Source organism: Trametes versicolor, assembly GCF_000271585.1.
Source record: "Trametes versicolor FP-101664 SS1 unplaced genomic scaffold TRAVEscaffold_10, whole genome shotgun sequence".
Classification (NCBI taxonomy): Eukaryota; Fungi; Basidiomycota; class Agaricomycetes; order Polyporales; family Polyporaceae; genus Trametes; species Trametes versicolor.
The window spans coordinates 1093982-1116373 of record NW_007360330.1 but is presented as its reverse complement, the minus strand read 5'-3'; the positions used below and the strand labels follow the sequence as shown (position 1 = coordinate 1116373).

The 22392-nt window shown below is 55.9% G+C and overlaps 9 protein-coding genes across 9 annotated transcripts; 2 read left to right on the top strand and 7 right to left on the bottom strand.

Annotated features, from left to right (window-relative positions):
• Positions 1 to 1552: 1552 nt before the first annotated feature.
• Positions 1553 to 4176, bottom strand: TRAVEDRAFT_22776 (uncharacterized protein; the record flags this gene model as incomplete). Its single annotated transcript, XM_008043534.1, has 6 exons — positions 1553 to 1660; positions 1769 to 1830; positions 2025 to 2414; positions 2485 to 3187; positions 4027 to 4089; positions 4147 to 4176. The coding sequence occupies 6 exons, from the start codon at positions 4174 to 4176 to the stop codon at positions 1553 to 1555; spliced, it is 1356 nt and encodes a 451-aa protein (XP_008041725.1).
• Positions 4177 to 4950: 774 nt separating this feature from the next.
• On the bottom strand, positions 4951 to 5964 carry TRAVEDRAFT_22775 (uncharacterized protein; the record flags this gene model as incomplete). The annotated part of the gene is made up of 2 exons (XM_008043533.1): positions 4951 to 5483; positions 5556 to 5964. 2 exons carry the CDS (start codon positions 5962 to 5964, stop codon positions 4951 to 4953), a joined length of 942 nt encoding a protein of 313 aa, XP_008041724.1.
• A 777-nt stretch (positions 5965 to 6741) lies between these two features.
• On the bottom strand, positions 6742 to 6998 carry TRAVEDRAFT_85821 (uncharacterized protein; the record flags this gene model as incomplete). The annotated part of the gene is made up of 2 exons (XM_008044064.1): positions 6742 to 6843; positions 6900 to 6998. Coding segments are annotated over 2 exons (201 nt in total), but the record flags the coding sequence as incomplete, so codon positions are not given.
• An 893-nt stretch (positions 6999 to 7891) lies between these two features.
• On the bottom strand, positions 7892 to 9446 carry TRAVEDRAFT_30896 (aspartate kinase homoserine dehydrogenase). The gene is made up of 5 exons (XM_008043610.1): positions 8809 to 9446; positions 8625 to 8750; positions 8267 to 8568; positions 8006 to 8213; positions 7892 to 7948 (listed from the first exon to the last, which is right to left on the bottom strand). Exons 1-4 carry the CDS (start codon positions 9322 to 9324, stop codon positions 8048 to 8050), a joined length of 1110 nt encoding a protein of 369 aa, XP_008041801.1. The 5' UTR covers positions 9325 to 9446; the 3' UTR covers positions 7892 to 7948; positions 8006 to 8047.
• A 206-nt stretch (positions 9447 to 9652) lies between these two features.
• Positions 9653 to 14442, bottom strand: TRAVEDRAFT_66395 (WD40 repeat-like protein). The gene is made up of 19 exons (XM_008044063.1): positions 14415 to 14442; positions 14294 to 14354; positions 14075 to 14236; positions 13663 to 13704; positions 13549 to 13606; positions 13476 to 13500; positions 13030 to 13422; positions 12945 to 12975; positions 12784 to 12891; positions 12490 to 12721; positions 11486 to 12433; positions 11217 to 11421; positions 11080 to 11152; positions 10980 to 11017; positions 10760 to 10922; positions 10674 to 10704; positions 10535 to 10616; positions 10325 to 10475; positions 9653 to 10263 (listed from the first exon to the last, which is right to left on the bottom strand). The coding sequence occupies exons 2-19, from the start codon at positions 14301 to 14303 to the stop codon at positions 9866 to 9868; spliced, it is 3150 nt and encodes a 1049-aa protein (XP_008042254.1). The 5' UTR covers positions 14304 to 14354; positions 14415 to 14442; the 3' UTR covers positions 9653 to 9865.
• A 490-nt stretch (positions 14443 to 14932) lies between these two features.
• TRAVEDRAFT_73976 (uncharacterized protein) lies at positions 14933 to 16677 on the top strand (the record flags this gene model as incomplete). Its single annotated transcript, XM_008044062.1, has 5 exons — positions 14933 to 15232; positions 15287 to 15713; positions 15764 to 15967; positions 16019 to 16335; positions 16405 to 16677. The coding sequence occupies 5 exons, from the start codon at positions 14933 to 14935 to the stop codon at positions 16675 to 16677; spliced, it is 1521 nt and encodes a 506-aa protein (XP_008042253.1).
• A 365-nt stretch (positions 16678 to 17042) lies between these two features.
• TRAVEDRAFT_39373 (uncharacterized protein) lies at positions 17043 to 18032 on the top strand (the record flags this gene model as incomplete). Its single annotated transcript, XM_008043660.1, has 3 exons — positions 17043 to 17069; positions 17141 to 17602; positions 17655 to 18032. The coding sequence occupies 3 exons, from the start codon at positions 17043 to 17045 to the stop codon at positions 18030 to 18032; spliced, it is 867 nt and encodes a 288-aa protein (XP_008041851.1).
• Positions 18033 to 19004: 972 nt separating this feature from the next.
• Positions 19005 to 20172, bottom strand: TRAVEDRAFT_30894 (uncharacterized protein; the record flags this gene model as incomplete). The annotated part of the gene is made up of 2 exons (XM_008043609.1): positions 19176 to 20172; positions 19005 to 19119 (listed from the first exon to the last, which is right to left on the bottom strand). A coding segment is annotated over exon 1 (841 nt), but the record flags the coding sequence as incomplete, so codon positions are not given.
• Positions 20173 to 21092: 920 nt separating this feature from the next.
• On the bottom strand, positions 21093 to 21922 carry TRAVEDRAFT_51073 (uncharacterized protein; the record flags this gene model as incomplete). The annotated part of the gene is made up of 4 exons (XM_008043795.1): positions 21093 to 21311; positions 21374 to 21389; positions 21553 to 21750; positions 21828 to 21922. 4 exons carry the CDS (start codon positions 21920 to 21922, stop codon positions 21093 to 21095), a joined length of 528 nt encoding a protein of 175 aa, XP_008041986.1.
• Between the last annotated feature and the right edge of the window lie 470 nt (positions 21923 to 22392).

Sequence of the window (22392 nt, the reverse complement as noted above, 5' to 3'; positions counted from 1 at the left end):
TGAGGACGAGGACGAAGACGAAGACGATCAGTAGATGATCGTGCGATCCGGCTATCTAATCTGTCTTCCTGCCATAAATGGAGCGTGATGTGACTGTCCCGAGGACTCAAGAGTCTTTGATAACGGATTTTTGAGTATTTCCCTACCGATCTCATTCATCCGGTGGAATATCACTCCACAATGTTATAGATACATAGCGAGGACATCTACTTATGTCAAGGGACTAGCCGATATGGAGATCGTGGTGCATAACAGGCGGAAAGGGCGAAACAAAATTTGGGTGTCCCGAGGACCGGTAGATTACTGTAGTGGAGTCTGGACATGCGATTCAAGAACTTTCCATTCGTCGTCACTCGGAGTAGCATCTGCAGAAGGCTATTGCACCTCCGGTGTGAGATAGAAGGTCAAATTGTAAAACGTGTGCACTCACCAGGCTAGGATGGATGCTATACTAGGCCATCGCTAAACGACGAGACTTCAGAGACTTTCCGGGACGCTTCTCGGCGGCCTTTCGTTGCATCGGGTGCTACGATGATCCCCGTCGGTTCTCTGCGATGCTGACGTGTGTTGCGTTCATGAGTACAGATGACCAGAAGCAGGGATAATTCTATTTAGAAACCCGGGGTACGCACAATAACCCGGGTTCCAAAAGATTACACGTAGAAACCCCTGTCCGAAGGTGTCAAACGCGGCCGGGCAACAGGCGCCCTCGGCCGCGCGGATCCCTACGCGTGAGCCCGCCGTCGTACGGAGGGCACGCGCGATGCGCCGTCGGGGGACTCCAGAACATCTGGACGCTACGTGGTAATTCTGTAAATAATTGAGACGATTCCTGAACAGTTCGCGCAGCGCGCGGGACTCACATCGAGCCTCGCGCGCAGCATGAACTATATCAATGAAGTAGAAACTTGAAGATGCGCCTATTCCGAGAGACATATTTAGAATTATAATGCATTCACCTGCTCGCGACGAGTCGGATGTGCGCGTATCCATTGTTCAAGCCAGCTTCGTGACGCACGGCTGTGATCGAGACATTTAGACCGTGGTGCATGCCCGTATTCGTGTACGAAACAAGAGAGCCGCGCCCGCGCGCGCACACACCTGCCGACCACGTCTCATTTGGGGTACGCATCACCCGGAGGTGCTCCGATGCAGGCCGCGACGAAACCGGGTTTCCAAACTAGCAGAGGGGTTCCAAGGTGTACCCGGGGTTTCCAAATAGAATTATCCGAGTGTGTCGATAACTCGGAGTGGCAAAATGTCTGTACGCCACCGTCGGCTGTCAGTTGATAATTTCTGGAAACCACGCAGGACGGTCGTACCTTTCCAAATCGGCCTTAATCATTCCGGCCTTAACGTCAAGCACGTCGGCGAACCATAAGAGAGGGCGGCATCCGCATGTATAGCCGGTCACGCCATCGACCTCTGGCGGGCGCCTGATACATGAAGTGGATCCAATGGAGAGCGCGTGTGGGATAGATGAACTAGGAACTGGGAGATAATTGTGAGCATATACGCGATGTCTGTTATGAGAGAAGTAAAGAAGGGCCCCCTAAGTGCCCACCCTATGGAACTCGTACTTCTGTTTGCGTGTTCTACACGAATGCGGCTTGACGTCCGCTTGGTAGGGGCTATCAACGGATGAATTTGATCCCGGAAGCTGGAAAGGCATCCAAGAGAGGACATCTAGGAAATGGGGTGGTATTAATATGTGTCGTCATTGTAACAGAAGAGATAGTCTGGCTTCCGTCTCGAACGACGTCAATACATAGTACGCGTGCTCTGCGACCCGCCCGGCGGGCTTCGAAGGGTTCTCAGTCCAATCCCCGGCTAACACGCAACACAGGAAATGAAGCGTTAACGGCATGCCACGGAGAAAGTAAGTCCGAACGGATTGAAGAACAATTCCACATCGCTCTGTAAAGCAGCCAGCCGCAGCGATATGGGGAGGCCCGCAACCCGTGCTGGGTGCGGAGACGTATCCAGGACCGCACGCGCCGTATCCCACACGCCCTCCAGCGCACCGACCACGTCCTCGTGGATCGGCGACGGCGTATCGACTAGGTGCGGGGCGGTGTCGGCCCCGTGGGGGGCGTCCATCGCGCGTGAGAGCCGCGTGAGCGGTGCGAGGAGGAGCTGCAGCCCAAACGAAAACTGGTCGCAGAGGGTGGCGTCGCGCGCAAGGGTGTCGGGATCCGGCAGGAACAGTGGAAGGGCACAAAGCGCCGCACGAGCCCGAGCGCAGAGGCGCTCGAACCGCGATCGTTGGGGCATGGGCACGTCCGTCTTCTCTTCGACCACGCGCAGCATGCAGTGGACGACGATGAAGAAGGCGGTCATGTTGATCTGGGGGAGCGTCGTGCTGCGCGCATTGAGGTCTTGGTTCTCGATCCACTGTTCAGCTGCTGACAGCACTGCATGTCAAGAAGGTGGGGTATGGTCAATCAGCAACTTGTTCGCCCCACGAGAAAGTACGCCGCTCACCGTGGGAGACAGTGGAGTAGGTGCAAGGCGCCGCCGAGTCCACGTCGACCGCAGCGGAGAGGTAGCGCAACGCGGTGTAGCAATTCGCGGTATCCTTTGCCTCCATCGAGATGAGGAACGCGGTCCGTAGTGCGAGGTCATCGTATGGGACGGATATGCCCGACAGGACCGCGTTGTAGGAGTTGAAGAGCGCCTGAACAGTAGCTTCCCAGCCAGGCTTAAAGTCCGCCCGCGCGCCACGCTCGACAGTGAGCATCTGCCGCAGAGCATACAGCAACATGCGCGACATGATCGCGCGCGCGTTGCGCTTGAGGAATGACGCGGGCACCACCGAGCCGTCCCCCGTAGCAATGTCCAACGCATTTAGACAATGCAGGAGCGGAAGGCCGGGCTCGCCAGAGAGCACAATGCGCATCTGGTCGAGACAGATTGGCTCGAGGGTCGTCGTGTATGCTGCCACCGCCGTCTTGATGTTGAGCGCGTTAGATTCGTTGCGGAGGTTGAAGCGCTCCTGCGCCTGCCACGTGCGGTACTTGGTCGTGCGCGAGAAGATACCGCAGCACCGCTGCAGCGTGGACCACCAAAGGTCGATAAGCGGAGACTTGCTCGCAGATCGATGCGCGGCGCAGAATCTGTTGCAGCGTTGCTGGGCGTCCATGAGGCGGTTGCGAAACGCGCGTACGACGGCGTATACGACGAGTGCCTGGGGCGAGCGGTAGCAGCAATCCCATCGGTACGCCGGCAAAACTGTGACAGTAGCGAGGAAGAGGAAGAGGGTGCCAATGAACGAGGATGCGACGATGGCGACGACGATGTGTAGGTTCCACAGGAGGATGGCGAGCCCGGCGAGGAAGATGATAAGGGCGAGCTGAAGCATCACAGGCACCAACATGATGATTGCGCGCACTTTCCATCGCGTGAGGGAATCCATGCGGTACTGCAGTAGTTGGGTAGACGCGCGGGACTTCCCCGAGATCCCGGCGTTGTTCTCGTACAGCCATTGCTTGACTATGAGGGCGATCGACGCCGAAGCAAGACTAATGACGAGGCTGGAGAACCAGAGACAGTTCACCCAAATCACGAAAAGCGGAGGGCTAAACGCAGCGATCTCGTCGCGGAGACCGCGCTGCTGCCGGATACCGTTCGCAAGAAGAGGGTTGTTGGCCTGGTTGTGCGGCGGCTCGGAAGCTAGCCGGATGGCTGCGATTGCGGACTCCACTGCATCGGGCTGAAGAAGTCGGTAGGACTCCACATTGAAGGCGGTCAATACCGCAGAAAAAAGCCCTGCCTATTAGTTGACCATAAGCCGCTTATCAGACGGCAAAGTAAAGGTTGTTGTGTACGCACGTAGACGAGTAAAGTATCTAGTTCCGACTTCCATCGCTCCATCGAGCCGTCATGAAACGTCTGCACGACCTCATCTAGCTCTGCTTGAGCTTCGTATTGTTGAGTGTCGTTGAACTCCTTTTGAAGTTCGGCGGATATTTCCTTGAACGATAACTTTTCAGTAACTATAAGCTCTTCAAGTTTTTGTTGGCGTACCTGTGGCTCAAGAACTTTCCATTCGCCATCCCGAGAAGAATTTGTAGAAGAATCGTGCACCTCCTGCGCGCGTTTTAAATAAGTGAAACGGAAAGGAGGATGACAAGCTTGTGGACTCACCAGACTAGAATCGACACCTTGCTCCACCATCGCTTGACCAACGAGCCTTGTGAGGACTCGGGGCACGCTTCACTCTTTTAAGGTGGGAGCCAAGGCCCGTTGGACGTGCGTGATTCATCAGTTATCCGCACTTTCGAGGATGCTGCGGGTGAATGCTGTCAATGGAGCATACAAACTGAGGCGGGCTCCTCACAAATCAAAGGCGTTACCATATTGCGGACTCATACTCGTGGGCAAACATGCGCGCGGGGCATGTCTCGAATGACACTGCGATCGTGGGTGATACAATCAGCGGAGCGCGCGAGCTTCAAAAGGAAAACAGTACTAACAGTTCCAAAAACGGGGGACTAGTAGCGGCCTACAGAGGCGTGTGTCATACGGGGAATCCTGCGTGACAACTTCCCGTATCAGCGTGGTGGCCGACATGCGATCGCACGTATGACGTGCTTACGGCTCTCTCACCTTGCCTGTCAACGGCTGGGGGCCCCCGGAGGCATGATAGTCGTGGTGGAAGATATACAGTAACCGCACGTTCAAGGGTGCATGGCAGGAGAAGCGACGTTGGTGATGAACGAAGTCGTGACGAAGCAGCGTACGGTTGTACAGCACAACGTGTGGTATGCTGGAGGGTTTGAATGAAACTGGGTAGGAGGATGAGGAAGGAGGGATCAGATGTAGGAGTTTAGAAGAAGTGACGTTCGCATGTTGTACATCTGTGTGCAAATCAGCTACGGCCGCTTTGGGAAGAGAAGTCAAGTCAGGTTGGACTAACAAAATGTTTGTTTGTTCACATAAAAACCGAAGCTATTGAGGAGCGAGGACCATTCCAAAGGCGTCAAAACACGAATACGTGTTCTGCTGTAGGAGGGCCAGCCGACCGGCGATGGATTCTTCAGCATTTTGTGGACGGCCACTGTGTTTCGCAGGCGCGAGCGAAGGTTTGAGCGAAGGTTGAGCAGCAATCCACGCTGACTCCAAGGTGGCGACGACATCTTCGCTGACCGCTGCTGGCTTGACGCGAGAAAGGGTTGTCAGCGGTTGCAGAAGCAGCGTCAAACCCCACAAAAGCTCGTCGCAGAGGGCCACGTCGACTTCTAAGGTCGTCATTTTTGGTAAGAAGCGCGATAGCCTGTCCAGGGCGACTCTAGCGCGCCCACACTGCCTGACAATGCGGTCGTTTGATGGGTGAGGCGTGACCATCTTCCCTGTCATAAGACGAAGGGTGCAATGTGCGACAATGGCGAAGGCGGACATGTAGACTTGCGGGACGTTTTTGGACTGCTTCGCCGTGCTCGGCGGCTGTTTCTGCTCGATCCATTGCTCAGCAGCCGACAGTACTGCATGGACGCAGGCATTCAAAAGGAGATTAGGTTGCGGACACCTCGATATGAATTGACGGGATTACTCACCGCGAGTCACGGTCGCGTAACTGCACGGTGCGGCAGAGTCGATGTGGACAGCCGCTGCCAAGTAGCACAAGGCAGCGTACACGTTGTCCACCTGTTCGGCCTCCACAGCGATCAAGAAGCTGGTTCTCAGCATCAGGTCATCGTGCGGCAAGTGGGCGTCCGGGCTGTTCGCGAAGTTGTGGAAGCGTAGTAGCGCCTGCACGTCTTCCTCCCATGAAGTCCCGCGTTTGTGGCGATCTACAGCGAGCATCTGGCGCAGTGCGTGAAGGACGACCCGTGCCAATGAATCCGGGGCATCCCGCTTCAGAAGCTCCGCCCGGACGCTCGTCGCGATGTCCTTCCTCATACCGAGCGACCACAGGCAGCGCACGAGGGGTGCGTTCGGTTCGGCCGATAGGGCGATGCGCATGTTGTCGAGACAAGCAGGATCGAGCGTGGCATCGCAGGCTCTGACGGCGGTAGCGACGTTCAGGGAGAGAGACGCATCGGAACGGGTCAGGTAGGCCCGCTCCTGTGTCTCCCAGGACCTGTATCGCAGCGCGCGCGAAAGTAACCCGAGCCACTGTTGCAACGTCGGCCAGCAGCGCCGTCCGAGGAAAGACTTGGTGGAGGCATGCCGCCCGCAGATGTTCGCGCCTCGATGAAACAGTCTGATGGCCCCGTTTCGAAAGGGTCGGAGGAAGGTATACATGATGTACGCTTGAGGCGAGCGGTAGCAGCAATGCCACTCGAAGGTTGGAAGGATGGTTACTGCTGTTAGGAAGATGAATAGAACGCCGGTGAAAGATGTGACCACAGTCGCGACCGTGTCTTGGAGGGTCCATAAGAGAAGGACAAGGCCTACGAGAAACAGTATGAGGGCAATCTGGAGGAGAAGGGGAATCGCCTTGATAATTGTAGGAACATGCCATCTCTGAAGGCTGTCTAGACGATGTTGTCGAAGTTGAGCGCCTTCCCGTGAGTTCCCCGATATACCAGATGTGATCTCGTATAGCCACTGCTTCACGAGAAGTGCTAGAGACGCGGAGGCAAGGCTGAACATGAGGCTCGAGAACCAGAGGGTGTTGATGGTGACTATGGTAGGTGAGGCGAGGAATGGTTGTCGCTGTGCGGGATCGACCAAAGTGACATGCTGTGTGGAGTTTACGAATGGGTGGTTTATCGAGAAGCTATTGAGCTGTTGGGAAAGCTGCTTAAGTGCCGCAACTGTCTCATCCATGGGGGCCGGTCGGAGGAGCTTGTAGGATTCTATGTTGAACGCTGTCAAAACGCCAGAGAAGAGACCGGCCTGTATTGAGCAGGATGGTGTAAATGAATTATCGCCAGCGGTGGTACAAAACTCACATAGACAAGCAATGTATCCATCTCCGACTTCCACCGCTCCGCCAAGTCGTCAAAGTGCTCCTTGACTGCTTTATCGAGCTTTTCCTGAGCCTCGGTCCTACGCTTGTTGTCGTATTCCTGACTGAGTTCTGCGAGAATCTCCTACAAGACACCTCATGAGGTTACGAAAGAAGAGGAAAACAACTCAGCGCACCTTAGGTTCAAGTGGCTTCCACTCCTCTATATCCTATGCACCACAAATAAGATATTCATTAGCGTGCGGAAAACACGACGTAGGATGGCGCACCGAGTCATCCAGCCGTCTAACATCCGTACGAGCAGAAATTGTAGGTGTCCTGGCGTCATGTGGTGTCGTCATCATAACAAATATGCAGCTAATGAATTTCAGTCGACTGCAACCTTTTCGTACCCGGACCACTCACCGAGTCGAAGTGGACGAGTGTATCGTGATACAGTACGTTCCGTTTGACAACTGAAGGGGACGGATGAAAAGGCACCTCGCTGAGGGCAAAAGCATCCACCTTCTGTTATATAGCAGGGAAATCTGTTGTCGACGCACTAAGCGAGCGTCACATTCGAAGGTGCGAACAGCTGTGGGGAGTTAGGGAAGGCCGGTCGCTTGGGGGCACTATATTCATGCGGGTCCGCCGACACAGCCTACTTCCCATCACGACCTCGAAGGTAGAGCCGACAAGGTTAACTATATGTATGGAGCAGTCAAGATAGTTTACTGGCTTCGCCGCCGCCGCGGTGGGTACGATTCCTATAACCGATGATACTTCAACAAGCGAGCGCATCTCAAATTATAGGTTCCTGGATTACAGCGGTCAGCATGTGAGCTCGCTGACCGTCACCATATTTTTTTTGTTTCCCTTGGCAAATGGGAACATCGATGTCAATTTACCTCTGCTCGTCCCCAGAACTAGAATTATCGAACTGTTGTATGAACACGCCCGATCTTAAGCGGACGGCCCGTCTCGATTCAAGGAAGCGTTTAGGATATCGCGGAAGTATAAGCCCGGTTCGCACAGGTTGCCTACTATGTACTGCTAAAAGTCAGTGAATGGGCAAGTCGCTCGGCAGGAAGGGAATGTGAGGTGACGAACCTATTGATACAGATGCATTTTGCTTCTTCGGGTCCTTACTACTTACACGAGTTTCAGGAGATCGCTCAAGACTCCCATAGCGGTCACAGCCGCGCCCGCGCCCGCGCCTTGCACGACCAGCGGCCGAGCACCGTACCGTTCAGTGTGGAACATGATGATGTTGTCGGAGCCTCCGAGCGCGGTCGAGAAGGGGTGGGTGACGGAGTACCTACATGCAGCCGTGAGACGTGGTTCCGCATATATCACATGAGTACGACGTACTTTTCTAGGTCCGCCTTGATGATACCTGCCTGTACATCAACGACACCGGCGAACCGCAGAACCTTGCCCTCCGCAGCAGCATCGGCACGCATCTTGTCGAAGTGCGCGTCGAATTCGGGGAGCCGCTTGATAAACTCGTCCCCGGAGTCGATGCCCTCAAGCTCCGCAGGGACAAGCGACTTCGTGCTGACGGACTGGTATCCGTTGGGGAGCGCAGAGCGCAGGGAGGGAATGAAGCGGGAGACGATCGTGAGCTTGCGCGCGACATCTGCACCGTTGAGGTCATCCGCGGGGTGCGGCTCCTGCAGCGCGACTCCATAAGTGAATGGCCAGGAACAATATGGCTATATGCACGTACGGTGTATCCCTTCTCGCGGGCTACGCTCACAACTGATGAAAAGCTAGGTCCACCCTCCTTCCCAGTGGAGAACTCGTTGAAGATGTAGCTCATGGTGCCAGAGAACACACCCTCGATTTTGGTTATCTGCGACGTCCCACCGCGTTAGCATCCCCTCCTCCAGATCACTAGACGTGGTACACACCTTGTCGCCCGTCGCCACGAGATCCTTCAGCGTAGAGATGATCGGGAGCCCCGCGCCGACCGTGGCCTCGTTCAGGAACCGCGCTCCGCTCTCCAGGCTTGCCGCAAGGATCTGCTCGTACAGCGCGAGCTCCGACGAGAACGCCTTCTTGTTTGGGGTAATCACGTTCACGCCGAACTTGAGGAACTGCGGGTAGAGCGCGGCGACGTCATTCGAGGAGGTGTTGTCGACCAGGACGACCTCTTGCCCAGGCTTCACCAGCGCGGAGAGCTCCCGGAGAAGGGTCTGCAGATCAGGCTTCCGCCCGGAGCCTGCGAGTTCGTCTTTCCAGCTCGAGGCGGAGACAGAGAGACCATCAGGTTGGAAGATAGTCGACTTGGAGGACGAGAGCGAGACGAGGCGGAAGGGGCTGGGCGCGGGGAACGCAAGGAGCTGCTTGATAAACTCGCCGCCGACGAGTCCGACGCCGACCACGGCGATCCGGAAAGTTTTAGCTGTCGATGCGATGGCGGCCATTGTCGTTGAACGTGTAGTGGTGGAGACAGAGAGGAGTGCGAAGAGTTACGCTGGGCAGTCGAGTCATGGCTAAGTTATCTGCCCCAAATCAGTCGCCTTCGTTGCGCCATTCAGAATTCTTGGGCTCGTCCGCGATTGAATTTGAGAATATGAGAAGCAAAGAAAAGTATAAGATGACCGGTCATGCTGGGGTTGCGTGAGACTGAGGAAACGAGTTGATGGGCGGTAGAAGAGGTAAGTAGCTCGATATGTCGCAGATCATGAAGCGCGTCGACTTGCTTACGAAACACTGAGACATATGCGCAAAAGCTGCCATGTATCCAGGGGTAATATGTGAATTTCTAGTGCGTACAGGTACATGTAAACATGAGATATGCGTAGAGTCATCGGAGAGCCATAAAACGTAAAGCGTCGTTGTAGTAGTACAGACAGAGATCTAACAGAACGGTCATCATGATGCGACATACTTTTGCACATACCAGAGGGCCCATTTAACGGGCTACCGCCCTGAGAATAGAAAGGAGAACGGGAGGGCTCCGGGCTAGCTGGACGGTGCGGCCGGGCGAAGCGTGACTGAAGGCGTCCCGAAAGCATTTTGCGAAGTCGGTTGGAGAGAGCCTTCAGGGGACGCGGATTCTGTCTGTCCTGTTGGGCTATCTGTCCGGTAGTCGGCGTCGTACGGCGCGGGAGACATCGTCCGTGGGGTGTTCGCAGGGGTGGTTGTTCCGCGCGACGGTACGGCCGAACTCTCGATAGATCCCGTAATGTGCGGTGGGGTCGTCCAGATCCGCACGCCACCGTCGTGGCTGCCGGTCGCGAACATGAAGGTGTCCCAAGCGTGGTTCCAGGCTATGCAGGTGAGGTCGCCGCCGACGGTTTGTGCGCGAATGTGTTGCAGCAGTGTTCCAGATTCTCGGTCCCAAATGTGGATGTCGCCAGCTAGAGAGGTGTCAGTCAACTGACCAAGGCCGTGTTTGACAACTGGGGCGCCGCCACTCACCCTTTCCAGCGCAGAGTACCAGCTGGTCGTTCTTGCCTCCGAAGTAGCTAGGGCCAGCGAAATCGACAGTGACCTTTGGCATGTACGTATGTCTGAGTGAGAGCCGAACAGAGTCCTTGACTGGGTCGAGTTTCCACAATTGAGGTGGTGCCTGCGAGAGAGTTGGTTAGACAGGCTTGCAAATTTCCCGAGCACGAATGGACCACTGACCTTATTCTCGTAGCTGACCAGGGCGACCTGGTCATTCCTAGCCAAGGTGATATCACGAACCTCATGCAGCACAGGGACCCGGCTATTGTCGAAACGGGTTAGTCCTCCTCGCGGTTTCGCCATACAGATGCGCACTCACTTCTCTATTTCCGACTTCACCATGTTGTATGCTATTTCCCTTGTGTCAGCGTCATTGGCTCTCACTTACCTGCGAACTCAGCCCACCTATGATCTGCTTCTCTGCCCTGCATTTGCTTGGGTGGAAGCCGTCCGAAGATGCCGTGAGTGTACCGACGCATACCATGCGCACGCCGTCCTGCGTCACTGCGACGTCGTGCAAAACCATTCTGTCGAAGTGATATGTTGCGAGTACCGTTCCGTTCAAATCCTGTATATGTAACTACTGGTTAGGTTATGTTGTTGCCGCATGTGCGCAGGAACGCACCAATTTTGTCACATCGCTGCCCTCAACAGATAAGAACGCTAGTGGATATTATCAGCTTGGGTACAGAAGTCAATGTATGTGTAAGGAACGAAAAACCGACCTTCGCCACCAGGCATCCACGTTATCGACTGCACATTCCGACGCCGGTCGATTGTCCGTTTGCACACACCGTCCTGAACACACACACAGCCAAAGGTCAGTACGGATTTAAGTTAACAGGCGTACAGAGCAACATACCTCCGTCCAAATCTTGACGCCACGGCCGAGCTTGGTAAGCAGCAAATGTCCGCTTGGTGACCAGGCGACCTGTCCAACGAAGCCTTGCGGGTGCGCCAGGATACGATGCGACGTGAAGGTTTCCTGTGCACCGATTGGTACGCTAGCCAGACCGTGCACGTTCTTACTTACGCCGACTTTGAAGATCACCGACGTCCTGTCCCAACTATTCGAACCTCGTCAGCCAAATCATAACAACGACACGCCTTTAATATTCAACGGCGACCTACCTGGAAGTGGCCAAGAACTTGCCGTTCGGCGAGAACTGCAGGTGCCGCACCAGTGCCAAATGCGCCTCGAACGACTGCGTCGGATGCAGGCTGCGCAGTTTCGGTACCAGCGTGCCCACACGCGAGGTCTTCAGCACGCCTACCGGCTCCAATGCCGACCCGATTCCGTCCGACGACATCGTCCGCTGGCGACGCGGGTTACGTCCGTCCACAGGGAACGCAGTCGACGCCGCGCGCATTTTGATCACCGCGCGTACAGCGTTCGCGAATCGTCCGCGACCAGGAGCCGGTAGAGGCCCGACGGTGTCGCTCATGATGCTCGCCGTACCATCTTCCTCGCCGCCAACCGACATCGCGGTGTTCGTGCGCACCTCCGCAATCGGCAGTAGCGGACCACTGTCGGACGCACCGCGGCGCATGATGATGGGCGAGAGGGGCTCCGGGCTGGTGCATCCTGGGAGGGGCGAGACAGGCGTGACGCCGCGTTCGGTGTCCGCAAGCTTCTCGTCGGAATCTGAGTTGAGTCGGGAGATGGTGCGCGCGCTGAGCTCCGACACGGCGTCACTGAGCTTGCGGAAGTGATGCTGCGTCCACCGCGAACCTGCCCACGCCCACGCGCGGGGCTCGTAGATAAGCCACCGGATACCGCGCGTGGACTTCACCCTGACACGGGTCTCGGAAAGGACGTCGGCGAGCCACTTGGTGCCGTGGTGCCGCGAGAATGTCCAGCGCTCCGATGCGAACCATGCAGAGACGGCTGTGAGGCCAACTATACTGCACGCCGAGAAGACCGTGGTGAGGGTGCAGGTCACTTGATGCTGGCCCGAGGAGTATGCGAAGAGGACGAGACCAATGGAGAAGCACGCGACGGACAAGACAAGGAAAGCAAGCGGCGACCTCTTGATCCAGATAAGCACCCACCACGGCACTCGATGACCGGGCGAACGACTGTATGTGTGATGGTGTCAGTAACGTTAGCAGGTACGAAGCAAAGGCACACGCACTACATCGCCTGCTTCCACGTCACTCCGAGCAGACTATTGACAGCAGCGCCAATACTGAACACCAGAGAAGTGAACCAGAACGAGTTGACCGCGTTCGCCAGCTTCGAGTCCGTTGTATCGAACGAGAATTGCATAGTTGTGGCAGTGACAGCACTGAAGAAGGTCGCCACCGTACTGAGGTTCAACAGGTTCTGGCTGGCGTGCTTCTGCGCAAATCGAATCGTCGGCACACCTGTTTTGGATAGTGAAATTAAGTGACACAGGCGAAATAAGCGTATGAACATCTCAACAGACCTATCTCGATGAAGACCGACAGGGATGAGGTGATATTGTCGATGTGCTCGCCCATCTCTGAGCTCAGATCGTGCAGGTAGCGCTGAACCGCGGGATACTTGAATTGTCCTGCATTTCAAGGTGAGCCGGGTCATGTATCCGTGTACAACGGATAATCTCACCTTCGTATGCCTTCAAGCACGAAGCCCAATACTATCGCCGATCAAATTAGCAACTATATGCGTATAGATATTCGCCCAAACATACCTTTAGATCGCCTTCAAGCGCTAAGATAGCTGAATTAACGGCTTCATCTGTAAACTCCGGGAACTCGTTCAGGCAGTCTAGGAACGTGGTGACATCCTGCGCAAACATCTGCAGTTGCTCTGGGAAGTCTTCGGGCTCCAGCTTTTCCATAACTATAGGGTTGTGGACGTGCGGAGGGGCCCGATGGCGCTTGCCCTTGACACGGAAATGCGAGGGGCTGGTGCTGGTGATCGACTCGCGCGACTGCCGCGAGACCTTGCGAGGGAACAGGTCGGCGGCATTCTCGCGGAACAGGTAGAGGATCTGCGCAAGCCGCCCTCGCAAGTGATATGACGAGGAGAGAATGCCGACAGACGACCCGAGTTGCCGTGCAGCATTGGCAAAGTTTCGTAGCTGGGGTGGACTGTTCAGCGTATGCCGAAGTATTTGGGAAATATTACACTGACCTCTTTGTCTAGGTTCATCACGCGTCTATCAAGTAGTCAATAAATAGCCCATTACACGAGGGTAATGACAAACCTCTGGAACTTGTTGAAGGCCTCGGCGCCGACCTTTTGCAAGTGTTCATCCACAGTCGCTATGGAAGGCAAAGTGTGACCATGCTGAACACCGGAAGCAGCTTTGGCAACTTACGAACGTCACGATCATCCTCGAAGCTTGGTTGTTGGTTGGGAACTGCATGTCTGCGTCAGTTATGCGTGGCCAACAGTGTTGGAAGTTTACCAGAGCCAAAATGCCGTCATATGAACGATCGTGCGACCGCTATCCCGGGTACCCCAGAAGCCCATGTAAGCCCCGACCTACCCGACATCATGAGCCGTCGCGCCGCGCTGGACGGTCTGGTCAGGCCGATAAGAATCTTCCCAGTGGGATGGTAGACATAGGACTGGGAGGCGAGAACAGCGTCCCAATAGTACATGGTTCACGAGGCCAAGAGAGACCGACCAGCTTCGCCGGCAACCACCAGCTTGGCAAGGCACCACAAAGAGACTTCTTGACAGGACAGCGCTTTCTGCGAAGTTTCATAGCAGGAATTGACACTCACTCAGTCCATCGAGTTCCTCATCCTTGCTCAGCTCAGCCAACGCGTCCAACAAGCTCAGCAATGTCTGCTTTCTTTTGTGTCCGCGAGTGCCCTGTTGCTCCGTGGTAGGACCCGCTGGAATCCCGGTCAAATCGTTCGGATTTGCCGTGTTATCTGTGGAACCTGTTCGAGGGTAAACACAGTGAGCTCAATCTGCGAGTGGTGAGTCTGATGACGCACCTCTGCCCATGTCTCGGCAATGATACTGGTATGGGATCCAGTGCTGTGTGATCGTCAAATACTGGGTAGATGGAGACTCTGAGATGACGTTTCGATAGTTCCAAGGAGCAGCGGCGCTCACCAGTCGTACAGTCGTCTAGGTTCGTAAGGGGGGAATACAGCGCAGTGGGCGGACGAGCGGGGAAGACGTTCCGGCGTTTGCGTCCAATGTCGTTCTGTTTAGCGCTGATGGCTGATACGCCTGTACGCTTCTGCCTCGTGGCCCGCTTACTGGTTCGGGGCGAGCCAGCCCGTAGAAATACAACATGTCCGTCTTGTCGTGGTACAGGGGGCTGGTCGTTGTGAATTTTGAGGCTTGCTGGAACGCGACATGGTGGTAGGATGCAAGCTGCGTGAACTTGAAGTACGGGCCAAACTCGAAGACATTCTTGGGTTCCAAATATAGCCCTGCACAATTATAGGCGATCGGTGATCGAGATCCGGCCACTGTTTCGGTGGGGGTCAGGGTTACCTGCAGAAATGAGAGTTATTCGGACGTTATCTGACCAAACTCGGGGGCTAACTCCACGTTAGCAGCATTAGGCGCGCCGAATCCAAAGAGCACTCCAGCTCAAACGCCGCCACATCCTCTGTTCCTCGATGTCCTCCTCTCCGTCGTCGTCTGACGTGGCCAGCAACGATGACCCAACATCTCGCCGCTCTCTTGATGGAGAGCGTATTCTCGGATCGCCTCCACCGCTCAATGGACTCTCTGGCAAGCCTTCATCCAACGGAGATGCTCACCAGGACTCGGATGATTTGGACCCCGTGCAACGCCTTGAGCGGGAGCTACAACGCACGCGCGAGGAGAAGGATACTCTTGCGACGCAATATCGCAACCTCCTAGCGAAGCTCACCACAATGCGGACCACACTCGGGAATAAGCTTAAGCAGGATGCCGTACGTCGACACTCACCTTCTCCCGCCGCGCCCATCTTTACCGGACATGCATAGGAAGAACTGGACCGTCAGGAGCAGCTGGTACAGCAGTTGACTGTGCAGAACGAAGACTTCGCGGTGACAGTGGAGACGTTGAAAGCGGAACTCATCGCGTCTAACGAAGAGGCCGAGCGGGCGTCCAAGGAGCTCGAAGTTATGCGCAGCCGCGCGCTGCAAGATAGCGCGCAAGAGTCGTACCTGCGCGAGCGCGAGCTGCGGGAGCTCCAAGCCGAGCTTGAGCAATGTCGAATAGAACGCGACGAGTGGGAGCAGAAGGCCATGCAGGAACACATCTCGGCGGATGAGGCGCGGACCACTGCGGATATACTCCGCCGCGACCTCGAGGCGGAGCGGGAAGCGAGGCAACGCGCGGAAGGCGCGTTCGAGATGGAGCGAGAGAAGTCTAACAACCTGCAGTCTGTTCTGGAGGATTTCCAAGCTGGTATGCGCATCTCCGCCCTCTCGCGCTTGCCGTGACTGAACCCGTAACAGCGAAAGACCACGACCTTAAGCAAGCAGTGAGAGACTACGAGTCCCAGCTACTGCAGGTCACGCAGTCCTTGGCGGAGTACAAGAGCCGCGCTTTGAACGCGGAGCTGCAACTAGAAGAGTCGTCGACTAACAACTCGCGAGTGCAGGAACTCGAGAAGGAGGTGAAGGACAAGGGCTTCTTGATTGGCAAGCTACGGCATGAAGGTACGTCATTCTCGATCACCCTAGGATGTCTCGCTTATATGGAATGTGTAGCGGTGATCATGAACGAGCACCTCATGGAAGCCCTCCGTCGACTGCGGCGCTCATCGACTGATACAAACGTCGATCGACGGCTCGTGACTAACATTCTGCTCTCGTTCCTCACAACGCCGCGCGCGGACTCAAAGCGCTTTGAGATGCTCTCCCTGCTCGCCACCATCCTCTCCTGGAACGACGACGAGCGCGAGAAGGCTGGCTTGCAACGCAACAACCCATCGCACGCATCCTCCCTTCCCTCGCTGTTCGGCCGGTCGTCCGCATCCTCACCTTCACTCCGGCCTGCGGAGCTCGACAAGACCGACGAGACTGAGGTATGGTTACGCCCTTCTCACCCCACGCGCTCTATTTTCGCCGTACTAATACCAGCCCTCCACATTTAGTCGTTCTCGCGTCTCTGGGTCGAGTTCCTGCTCACCCAAGCAGCTGCGGGCGAAGGCTCCCCGCCACCCCCAAAGTCCCCTCGCACACCTTCCGCACGGCCAAACGGCTCCCTGCCAAGCACACCCACGCAAGCCAGCACGCGCCTATCGCCGATTGGTCTCGGAGGCCCGAAGCGCCTGCCGTCGTTCACCGCTGCTGCGATGGCGAGCTCCCCAGACCTACAGCTTGCGAGTCCGCCGCGAGGGAAGGGCAAGGAGCGTGCGGTGTCGTGAGTGATGAGGCAGCGTGGGCAGGTGGGGGTCTATTTATCCGAGGTGGGAGATACCTTTCGCGGCTTGTGGACGGTCGTCGTTTGCACATACTCAGTCTGCTGTCATTTGTACTATCAGTCACTCTACGTCTTAATCTCGGGCTCCTACATATATTCCTGGGCGTATCTTTCTGGGTACGACCACGAGGCTCGCTGCGGAGCTTGCAGTGGCACCCTATCAGGGACGAGAAACCGTGGTAAATATACCGAAGCATCCACTGATCCAGTGCGAGCGCCGACCCTATCATCTTGACGGTGAACTCTCATGTACGTATAAATCAACCTCTCCTCCTATCCTACAGGACCTACTCTGTCTACACAGCAATCATGGAGCAATCTCAACATTCTAAGCCTGTGAGTTAGAGGTATTAATGCGGGGGCAGGCCTGCGCACAGTGCTCATAACAATATCGCTCAATTTTGCAGCTTGTGCCTTGGGAGCAGATATCTTCCCTATCCGACGAAGCACTCTGCGCAGTCTTTGAGAGCTCAACCCGCAGATTTCCCTCCCCTTCTGCCCTGAACGGGGTGGAAGTGCGCCGAATCGCGACTGACGCTGTGATGAGGGTCGGTAATTTGTACGACTCGGAAATCCTGGCCATGGGTCTCGTGCGCGAGAACTCCACCATCCCCATCCCGACCATTCGACGTGTCTTCGACATGCCAGTCTCGAGAGCAATGGTGTTGGAGTACATTCCAGGGAAGACCCTTGCGGAATGTTGGCCCGACCTCGGTCTCTGGCAGCGATTGCGTATCATCTGGACGCTTCGCGGCTACATTAGACAGTTGAGGCGTATCCGACCCCGAAACACGCTGCGTAGGACCGCGTTTCCTGGACCCTTTGCGAACGAGCCTCAAATGTGTTATGGCCCGATGTTCACGGAATACGTATGTCTTCACTTCCGTTGAGCTCTGTCGTGCGCAGCTGACGACCCATTAGGGCGCGGGTCCATTCGCATCCTACGACGAGCTTACCGACTGGTTCATGCACAAGCTCGAGGTCAATCGCCGCATCAGGAACTACCCCCCTGCCGACGACCCGATGACCTTCGACGCGTCAGTGCCGCTTGTGCTCACGCATCTCGACATCCACCCGAGGAACGTTCTCCTCGGTGACGACGGCCGCGTTTGGCTCATCGACTGGGAGCTCGCCGGATACTACCCTCAATGGTTCGAGTATATCGCCATGTGTGGGGCATGGGACATCTTCGGTCGTTGGCAAATGTGGGCCCTAGGGTTCATAGCCGGTTTCTATGAACGACAGCGGCGGTTCATGGCGAGCATCGGCTGGGCTCTGACCACTGGTATACTGTTGTAACTCGTGCGACGCTTTATGCTGTGCTATGTAAAGCGTATGCTCGACCTGCTCGTGGTGGAATGCGTGCAGCCTCGAGCTCGCCCCGAGCTCGACCAGGTCAGCGTCTTCGAGGTGCTGTATCCCGGTCATGAGCCAGTGTAGGCAGCCCGAGCCGCTACCGTCGAACTTGTAGCGGTTCAGGCCCTTTGCAACGAAAAGATTGATGAGGTCCTGGACGGTGGGCGGCGAATCGGATCCTGCGGTAGCGAACTCGACTTTGGGGTCGGCATCGAGTCCGCGCGCGGCTTGGCTGGCGAGGTACAATGTACCCGTAGGAGGGTGCCCCGGGATCGTCCCGGCATGTCAAATTTTGTTCACAGTTCAAGAAAGAACAACCTATATATGCGCGGTCATGTTACATATTTTTGAACGACATTGAAGCATATCCCACAAGACGAGTAGGACTCCCAGATCCGCAAACCCGTTAACAAAATCAGCTGCGACGACGACAACTAGCTATAGCGGCGGCGCGCCGCCCCGCGCCATGTACACCGATTGGCTACTTAGTCATACGGGCCAGGGTAGCCGCCACGCTCAATGAGATCAACGTCCAATTCCTTCAACTCCGAGTCGATGTGTTCGAGTTCGGCCGTATGAGCCTGAAGCCACGCGGATCCTTTGCTCTCGACCACGCGCGCGGGGTCGTACGCGTTCCTCACGTCCGGCCACACCTTCTGCAGCGAGCCAACAAACTCCCAAAGGCGTTTGGGCAGGTTCTCCGTCTGCATTCGCGGGTCGCTAGCGTTTCGACAAAGCGTGTGGAGGTGCGGCAGCACCGCCTGGATTCCGTCGGTAAAGACGAAGTGCGCGCCAGAGCCCCTTCGATCAAAGTGGCGCGAGTCCAGGACGATGCGGGCACTGGGCAGTACTTCCGCCACCGTCGCGCAATAACCTGGAACCCACTGGCTGACCGTCGGAACTTCAAGTGACCTGACGATGCAATGCAGCGTGATTTCGATGGAAAGGAAAAAGCGTTTGAGGGATTCGAGGCTGTGGATAACTGCTCCGTTTTTAGGAGGTCCGGCATAGAAACCGACGGCTGTCATGCCTGTATAGGAGGCCATCAATCATGGTTGTGTGCGGACAGTACATGGTGATACGTACACCGAAAAAGCACCACATCTGAGCACCGTGCTGCGGCCTCTTGCTTGACCAGGGAGGTTAGCTTATCCCAAGCCGCGTCCCTCGCCGGACCAGGTACTCCGCACGCAGCTTTGTATAGCGTCTCCACGTAGAACACTATGTCCGCGTCCGAAATCTTGCCCGTCTCGTGAGGCAGCCGCCTAAGGAGAGATCGCGCAGCCTCGTCCCATTCCTCATCCCTCCACGGGAGAGCGATGGTGTACAAGTTCCGTAGCGCCCAAAGAACTGGCCTAAGGACAGTTGAGTACACCTCGGGAAGGTCCGAGAGGTTGGCCACCAGTGTTTGGACAGGTAGGTGGCCACGTGGGGGGTTGTCAACGCAGTCAAAGAAGCGCGCGGCCTCGACGGGGTGGAGATCAGAGAGAATGATGTCCACGAATTCGATATCCTTGAGCTCAAGAGGCTTAAGCAACATAGCCGAGCACTCCGCATGGAAAGAGTAGAACCATTGGAGTGCTTCTCTCTCGAGTATGTTGGCGATCGGAGCGATGGCGAGTTGGTCCATGTCTTCCCACTTCGGCATAGGTTGCATGTGCGAAATTCCAAGGCGCAGCAGCTTGTTCCAACTACGAAGGAGTGCGGAAAGGGGTGTCGTCACCAAGTAGGTGGATGTGGCGTGTTGTGCTCTGGCGCTAGAGTTGGCGAGACGAAGCAGTAAGCCTCGCATCTGCCCGTGGAAGAACCGAGCGATGCCGTAGAATATGCGAGACTGGGCGGAGCGGTAGCGACAATCCCACCTGAATGTAGGGAGGATCGTCGTTATGCAAAGGATGGCACATAAAGCTCCAACGACAACGGACAGTAGCCCGCTGGCAATGACGGAAAGCATCGACTCCGGAGTGGGATCGAGAACGAGCGCGGCGACTAAAAGCACTGCCCAAGCCAGGGCAAGGGGACCGTCGACTTCATAGTCCGGAACCGTCCAGCGAAAGAACATATTGATGTGATATTGGTGTAACCGGATTCGTTCCCGCGCAGACTGGCAGCTCTTAGGGGTAGAATGCGCCCTACACCACTGCGCCCGTAACACTTTGTTGACTCCGATGATGATGAAGCAAGTCCACGCTGCAGTCCAAGGCGCATCTCGTGTAGTATATCGTGGCAGGTGGATCCCGAATAGGACGGGGTATGGTTGGACGTCGTCCTGAGCGTACTTCCGTAGGAAGGAGAAGAGCAGGATAGCCAAAGGAATCACAAGCTTCTGCGTAGGCAACATGGTATACGGTCAGCTACTAGTCTTCACAGATGAACAATCCCCCCAGTCTTCAACGTTCACCACCAACGTTGGAAACTCACTTGATGGTCAGCAGACGAGCCTGTCTGGCCAATTGCAAAGATGGATGGTGCTATGTAGATTTCGTGGTTTCCTTCCGTCGCCAACGCTACCTTGTCCCAAGCGGCGCTGTTCACTTCCTCCTGGCGCCGATAAGGCATGCGTGTATCGCCGTATTCATACATGACCGAGGTTTCATGGGCAAAATGATCCATAGCTCCAGCCTGAAGCCTAGGGATGAGTGAAGGGTTGACGAGAGAGAGAGAGATGAACGCTGATGAACGTTGCAGCCTGAGCCAAGGGTCACGCGCCTATCATAAACTCAAAATTAAGGCTATGGCATCGATCGCTTCAAGTAGACAGCAACTTGTCGGCGGGGAGCAAGGGGAGCCTCAGGCCTTAGGTGGCCCGGTTGCTACACGGCTTTACACCCTGGCCCTACGCTGAGTGGCATCAACCAGATAGGCCCAAAATTACGCGAATTATAATCAGATGCATGAAGACTCTGACTCCTCCCCGCTTGGCAGCAATGGCCAGCATTAATATTCCGGCTCAGCCTTGCGACCGTCGAGGCTCCGTGTGAATCGCGTACTAGCGAGCACCTCCTACGCGGTGTCTTCGACACGAGCGTCCGACTCGTCGTCTTCGTACGCGAGTGGCTCCGCCTCCCAGAGTCCGCCATTGCGGTCACCGGAAAAGTGCTCGTAGTTGGCCGCATTCCACACCGCGTTCTCGGGGTCATTGCTGGCTAGTCCCATGCACTCCTCGACTGTGTAGCCAAAGTCCTTCGTCCCGAGGACTGCATCGTACTTGAAATGTGTCGCCTGTTCCACGTCGAGTTTCCCGTCAGTCATGTTGGGATTTGAGTTACTGAAACCCACATTACGCGGATTTTCGAGGGACTGCACGCACCTCGTGAATAAGAACCCTCGCGCGTTCATTCGCGTCTAACTCCCTAAGTCAGTCGGGGCAAATGTGGACGACCCCGAAGCTGCCAGACACGTCCGGGCGCAACGGGGAGTTAGCCTCGTAGGTACAGGCTCGCGGTGCGCATAAAGAACATACATATCGTTGTCCACGTATGCGCTCACGAAGGCCGACTCGCTCGTCTCTGGGCACGGGTCGTGGCACTTGTATGTCAAGTCCTCGAAGTGGTAGCCGTTGACGATTCCAGAGCGGTAGAGAGTAACCTTGTACCTCGTCTCGTCAGGCTTGCCGAACCAGCGCTGGTACCGTGCGTCCATGCCTTTGGTGTCGAGGGGCCTGGAGACATCACGTTCGGAGGTGCCAAGATCAGTTAAATGGGTGGTGGACGGACGTAGAATATCATAGGTGCTCACTTCAGTGCGTCTATCACAAACTCGCGAGCGTCTCCGATGGCGTTCCGGATGGCAACTTCGTCCCAAGGCTTGCACCCTTCGAAAGTGGGGTCCATATTAGAAGAGGCCAACGCAGCTCCGTTGCTGACTCGGCCGGGGCGCTCATCGTGAGTGGCATGCAGGTGGATGCCACCGACTTGGGTTGTTACCGCGGTATCGCCCAAGTATGATGCTGGTATATCGATTTCAACGTGGACGGAGGGCACTGCGGAAACCGCAAGCATAGCAGAGAAACACAGCGTTGCGAAAGTTGGAAGGAATATCATGGCTGTGTAGTGTGGACGGAGGCGGTCTGAGATCCAGATGAGATCCTGGGTGGACTGTTATATATGTAGAAGTTGAAACATGATATTTGGGTTCTCGCTCGGCGTGAGGAAAACCTATGCCAGTGAGCGAGTCGCGCCGTGCAGGTCAGAGAGCGACGCCATACTACGGATGCAGTAGCAGAGCAGCTGTCGCCGGAGGTACCAAGGGGCTTGAAGACAAAACTCCGGCCCGTGGTCTTAGTGGGTTCACCACAGGCCTG